This window comes from Bubalus bubalis, chromosome 19 (assembly GCF_019923935.1).
Source record: "Bubalus bubalis isolate 160015118507 breed Murrah chromosome 19, NDDB_SH_1, whole genome shotgun sequence".
NCBI lineage: Eukaryota > Metazoa > Chordata > Mammalia > Artiodactyla > Bovidae > Bubalus > Bubalus bubalis.
The window spans coordinates 33,021,052-33,028,061 of record NC_059175.1 but is presented as its reverse complement, the minus strand read 5'-3'; the positions used below and the strand labels follow the sequence as shown (position 1 = coordinate 33,028,061).

General features: G+C 36.0%; 1 protein-coding gene across 1 annotated transcript in view; it reads right to left on the bottom strand.

Annotated features, from left to right (window-relative positions):
* Positions 1-5,612: 5,612 nt before the first annotated feature.
* Positions 5,613-7,010, bottom strand: part of PLCXD3 (phosphatidylinositol specific phospholipase C X domain containing 3) — a 201,781-nt gene continuing 200,383 nt past the window's right edge. Inside the window, exon 3 of the mRNA XM_006076396.4 lies at positions 5,613-6,661. Coding sequence (XP_006076458.1) covers positions 6,508-6,661 — 154 coding nt within the window. The 3' untranslated portion in view covers positions 5,613-6,507. The remainder of the gene's footprint in view (positions 6,662-7,010) is intronic.

Below are 7,010 nucleotides of genomic sequence, written 5' to 3'. Positions count from 1 at the left end.
AATTTCTCGTGTCTAATGAAGGAAATGTCACCAGCTCTGCAAATTCCCATCCTTTAGATATGAAGTAAATCAACAGAAATGTGTGAAAGCAGGAGCCATGAGATGGAAATGTTACATTAAGAGATTTGGATTTTCCTATCACTTATATAAATTTCAAGAGAGGAGGCAGCTACCCAAATGTCCTGAAACTCCATCCCCATTCAGACTCTGCCAAGGAGTCACTGTTGGATTCAGAAATATTTGAAAACTCTATTTTAGGAATTCCAACACATTTTACGCTTTGCAAATTTGTCTAGAAAATGGCCTTAGGTCTCACGGTTCTTACTCTGGGATGGGTTGGGTTTCCAATTCCTTAGAAAAAGTGTTGGTTGTGATAATCTGCTTTGACAAGTCTCTCTGGCAGGTGCAGCTTCATTGTCAGGAACTACATTCCCACCTGCTGTCTCTTCCACCCAATCTCCTGAATAGGCACAGACAGAGCTGTGTCCACACCTCGGACACTCCTCTCTTCCTCCAGCAGTCAAGAGAGTTGCTTTCTATGTCAAATTTCCTACAGTTCCATAGATGACCAGGTCTAATCTGATAAAAATCATTTGTGCTAAGTTGTTAATAAGAAGAGTAGTGGATTCATTTGTTACCTCTCTGAAAGAAAAAGATAAATTTTTAAAGCGGTCCTGGTACGAATTAGAAGGTACTTCTCTCCAGGGGCATTTTTAATGTATGGGTATGTTTCAAGTTGTCCCAAATTATTGGGGAATGTTACATTAGGGATTAATTGTGGGGAGAGAGACTTGGATCTCACAATAGACAAGTGAATGTGGCATTGGTCTTATGAAAGTTCTTGCCTGATTATTCTTCCTGTACTTCAGTTGGCCCTTCCTAACACATTTCTGGGACTTGGCATGGGCCAATATTTTCCTTCATGAGGGGTATTAAGACTACTGATTTTCATGAACTATCTTAACACAGGAGTCTGGAAAGAGGTAGGATGTTATTCCCTATAGGTAGCCCTACTGAAAAAGACAGGATGCATAGGGATTTAAGATTAGAAAAAAATGCAGAAATGCCCAATTAAATGTGAATTTCAGATAAACAATGAATAATTTTTAGTATAAGTACATCTCATAAAATATTGGGAAATATTACTCTAAAAATATTCATGTGTATCTGAGATTTGAGTTTCACTGGGTGTCCAGTATTCTATCTAGCAACCTTAAATATGGGACAAAAATAATTGAAGATGGAGAAGAAGAAAAGAAGGTAGATTAATATCCTGTACCAAGATCCCAGACCTAAAGATTACAGAGTTTTGCTTTGAACATGACCACCAGTGCAGATCCTTAAATTAGTATTTGAATGCACTTAGGCAGATAGCAAAAATTAAGGAGTGTTGCTTCCTGCTTTTTTGCAAAGGGAATCACATTGGTACCACCTAATGTTGATGGGTCTTTCGTGACTCTCACAGAGCCAAGGCAGTTCATTATACTTGAGAAGACTCATTTTTTTTTTTAAGTAATGGTTTGGAGAAACATTTTTTTAAGGAAAACTTGGGTTCCCTAAAAATGGATTCCATGAAAAATGGGTTCCATGTTTGGAAGAACAACTTTAGAAGTGTACTGGCTCTCTTGTGGATGGAAATGAGTCTGAATTTAGTATCTTTGCACAGTAATGAAGTTAATAAATTAACTGATGTTTGAAACTTAAAGAGCATTGGGTATTTCACAAGCTACATTATTTGCTTGTGGGAACTCAAGTACTAAAGCACATTCCTCATGTGGTTAAAAAAAGGCCATTTTTAACAAAAACATAATCTCCTTTTAAATTTTAATCCCAAATTGCAACAGTAACAAAAATGTCAATGGATTAAGGCTGGTCATAATGTGCCCTTTTTCTTTAGGATAAGTTTGATTTTGTACAAGATATAGTACACTTACACACACACCACATACAAGCACATACTTCTGACTCATACAGATACACATTTAGAACTAATAACTATAAAAGAGTATCACAAATGAAATAAAAAGTGCACAATTTTCAATAGACTTAACACGTTTTACAAATTCCACAGAACATTTTATCATTGTCATTGGGAAAACAAACAATTTAGAGCATTATTTAAAACCGTATGTAACACAGGAGCCACCAGTAAGTTATGGCAAATACAGCATTTACACCATTGTGTCACTGAAATCTAGTTGAAAAGACTAAAGTGCTATAACATAAAATACTTTTAAAAACCTTGTTTAGCATATCTTGAGGGACACTATGCATTATTTTCTATTAGCGATTCAGAAAGCAGCACTCCACCTGTGAAGCTCTGATCTGGAGAGCAACCAAAGGTCAGAAGTTTGTGTCGCTGGATCATTAAAATTGCAGAACTGAAAAACTCATGAAAACATACATTTCCTGAGACTTCCAACTTTCCGATCTGGAGTCCTAACAGGGGAGATCCTGAATGGGTAACATTGGCTAAAACATCTTAGAGCCTCAAAGAACTTCAAACAACATTAAGAGAAGATGTGTGTTTGCTTGTTTATGATTTATTTTTAAGTTTATCTTTGATTCTCCAGCTCGAAGTGTTACTGACAACATAGTTAAGACTATCACTGCTAGGCATTTCTTATTTATGATGGTCTTATTTTTCACTGGTTTTCTAGTGATTTTTCTCCTCTTAAATATTTAAATATTTGAATTATGTTTGTGCCTACTTATGTAGGAGATATTGATTTTAAGAGTTAAAACTGCAATAGAATCAGGTTGATTGATTAGAGTGGTTTCCACTTGAATAATGTGTGAGATGTTCATGCTCTGTGTGTGTGTGTGTGTGTGTGTGTGTGTGTGTGTTTCTGTGTGTACACACATAGGTGCATACATACCAAACACTTTATGCTCTAATACATTCACTGTTAGGTGGTGCTCCATGAAAAGTAAGTTTTCCTAGTATGGCTGAAAGTGAATATTGAGGTCATCATATAGAGTATCCTAAGGCTTTTAAAAGATGCCTCCTCATTCTCTGCATTCATATGACTGTGTAGTAATAAGGGAGACATAAAGGATGAAATGGCAGGAGTCATCACCATATTGGGCCTTCAAACCTTCAAAATTACAGACAAGAAAGCAACCAAAAAATGATACTCTTGGCATATTTTCCCTCATCGGTCACTCACCCCTTTGATTTCCTGCTATAATTGGGTAAAAGTTGGATTTTGTTTCTGTTTTCTTTTTTCTTCCTTGCAGGACTAGTGATGGAAAAGTCTTAAGAACTAAGCAAAACAAAATGTGCACCGAGGTGCATCTCCTACCCCTTGGGGGTTTATTTGTAGCCCTTGTGCTCAAATGCTCTGGAAACACAATGCGTAACTAAGACAAAGGAGCTTAGGCTGATGGTAAACTCTAATCACATCCCACTAGTCCTCACCCCACCTCTTTATTTAAGGCCCACAGCCTGCTCCCCAAGTGTGTTCCAGAGCAGGGCCAATGGACAGAAGACAGCCAAAGGCATCTTCTCTCTATTCTCCTTGCAAAGGAATCCCTTCTAGTGAACTCTCCCTCTAGCTGGAGGACCCAGGGTTCACATCTACCTGTTCCCTCTTTTAGAAATTAAGGCAAGTCCATGTACTCCCAGTGCCTGCTACATATATACTGTATATCCAAATGGAAACCAAACATTGGCTTGGAAATATCTCTTGTCAAACAAGGTCTCTATGTGCAGATTATTAATTACAATTAAATGCTTTCTCCAGTTGAAAAACTGCACAATTAATCTAATGCTTCAGCATGTTTGTTTTTTTGCAGCACCCAAATGACAAATATGACAAAGCTAAATCTAAGCGAATATTATAAGAAAGCATCTAAGTTCAAGAAAATACAACATAGTTACCTCTATATTTTACTCGTTTTTCATTAATATGTTGAAAGATCTGTTTTCTCATACATTTATAAGTTAAATCCTTGTGTCATTGTAAGTTTGCTTGGCTAAAGGTCCTCCTGAGGGATGAATAATGAATAGTCAGAGAAAACCTGCCCAAAAAACAACTTCACAGGACATTAATTTCAATAAGCTACAGAATCATATTCCATTGCACATAAAGAGCAGGTGAAAGATATAGAAAGACAATAAAACTGCAAGGAGAGAGGAAGCGGAAAGAAAACTATATTTGTAGATAATATTATCTATTCGTACAAAAATATTTGAATATAATCAGTTACTCTACTTTCAAAGTTCTCATCAACTCTTTTTCAGACATTGTTAAGGGTTTTGGTCTTAAAACTACAGTATTTAATATCATCAAAGTTTTCACTTGAAAAGAAGAACTGTCACTGTGTCTGTCTGTGACTGTGTGTTTGTGTGTATTTGTATCTGTCCTCCTGCAAGGAGTAGGTACAGATTGGTTTATTTTGTTTGTTGATACAAATACACACAACTGGAATGGAGAACATATCTGTTGCGTGTATATATGCACGCTACTTGGTCAACAAAACACAGCTGTGTACTTTTCATAAATGTTCTCTTCCATCTAAACAATTTCTCTCCTTTCCCCTCAGTGGTTAATAAATACTATTTTCTGATAATGAGTATGTATAATCTTCTAATAAACTCTTGATCATTTATAATTTTAATGTACATAAACTTGGAATCAAATCCCTTACCTAAGACTCAGAGAGTAAACCACATGTTGTATGTCTAAATTAATTAAAAACTGAGAGCATGCGTTTATTTCTCTATGGTCCCACTTTACATGGATTATGTTGTTTCCCCCCAGCAAACTATTGAGGTGTGATTATTTCTAAACATGAAGATAAAATAATTCAGAATTGTACAAATTTCAGCAAATTTTATATATTTTTATAAATGCCTCAAAATAGTCCTGTGAGGCATATAGGAAAGGGTTATTGTGCTCTTTTAAGGTTATTTGGAGCTGTCAAATATTGCAAAGACACCAAGGGGGAAGCAATGCTTAAAGTTGTATTGCATTTTTCTTCCTATTACATGTGGACTATCACATGGCAGAAGGCAGAAACTTTCTGTGAAACTTTGGCCTCTGCCTCAAAATTAACCCTGGGGTGAGATGGACAGAACCCCAAAGTGATTTTCAAAATCTGCTCAGATCACATATACTTAAGAATCTCCTGAATTTGCTTCATGGATCCTTGAGAGGTCACAGTCATAGTTTCAAAGACATTGTTCTCATTCATTCTGTGACCCTTCCTTTTTCCTCAACTTTAATTAAAAAAAAACTCAAATTGAAGCTTCTCAGAATATGTTCCTCAAAATTTGGGATGTAGAATGACATGTTGGGAAATCTTAATTTGGTAGGAAAGCTTGCACAATCTTTCTTTCTTTTCTTATTTTTTTAGTCAAGTTAATTGTTAGAAGAACTTTTGTAAGTGTTCTTTTCAGAGTTTTCTGAGTTCATTTTTTAAATTTTTTCTTTTATAATTTTACTTTTATTTACTTTTTCATGGAAAGTCATTTTATTTTAAATATAGTGGTGTGTACATGTCGATCCCAAACTCCCAATCTATCTCTCTTGTCCACACCCTTCCCCCTGTAACCATAAATTCGATCTCTAAGTCTGTGTGCCTTTTTCTGTGTTTTTTTTTTTTTAAGTTCATTTGTATCTTTTTTTATTCCACATTTAAGAGATATCAAGTGCTATTTGTCCTTTTCTTTCTTATTTTACTCAGTATGATCATCTCCAAGTCCAGCAGAGTTTTCTGACTTTAACACATAATTTTTCATTTACTGGGCATTTTCAAGACAATATTTAAGAGATTTCTGAATTAAAGTGACATCCATCTCCTCACCACCTCCATTTTTCAATATGGAGTTGGCACTAATTGTTCTTCCACAGAAGTTTTTTATTCGTATTTATAGCTGCCTTCAGTAGAAATACTGTGAAACACTATTGTTTTTAGATGACACAAAATTTACTGATTATGGCCTCCAGTATTACTGATGCAGGGAAATCAATTTGATGCATATTATCTATGACCAAAAGTTAGCAAGATTGCAGGCTACAGAATATTATACCAAATCCTACAAAACAAGTAAATTTTAGTACAACAATGTAATACACATTATGCTGGGCATTCAATTACTTTTAAGTCCCATACAGCATCAGATTAAAAAGAGCGAGCGAGAGAGGGAGCAGAAAGTTTCATTTGGAGGAAAGTGTAGGAGCCCTAAGTTGAAATCAGAAACACAATCAAGTAAACACCCATAAGTTACAAAGACTAATTCTGAAAAACAAAATTTACTAGTCTTTTTTTAATCCCTAACACTAGAAGTAGGTTTTGCTTATCAAATGGGAAATGAAATATTTATAGTAATGAAGAGTACGATAATAATCACTGAAGAAATGGTTTCCCCCTTTCCCACCCACTTTCAGCCCTTATCCCTTCAGAAACTCAGTGGAATAGGAAGATCAGAGTGTTTATAGACAATACATCTAATACAGTGAATCTTCTCCTTCTTATTCACTGATACTCCAAACAGTACCATCAAGTGTTGGCTTCCCCTTCTTCAAAGACATAGTTGAGCTTTATGACAGTGCTGATGAAATCACCAAGTTCTACAAAGTCGGCAGTGACAATATTGATGCCACTCTCTCCTGGCTTCTGCGTGCGGACCCACTGCATCATGGCAGGAAGAGCTCTGAGAAAGGAAAGAAAAAGAGATGTTACAGAAGGAAATATGTTATTTTTCAAGCTTGCAATCCCCAGGACTTCCTTTAGTTTTCTAACTTACTAAAATAAATGCCCCAATTACAGATACATAATGGAGAGAAAAAAAAAAAAGAAATGGACGATGGTAAATTCTTAACCTCTTAAGTGACTCTGCAGGAGAAATATAGTCATCCTTGGAGGGTGCCTCAGATGGTAAAGAGTCTGCCTGCAATGCAGGAGACGTGGAGTCAATCCCTGGGTCGGGAAGATCCCCTGGAGGAGGAAATGGCTATCCACTCCAGTATCCTTGCTGGAGAATTCCATGGACAGAGGAGCCT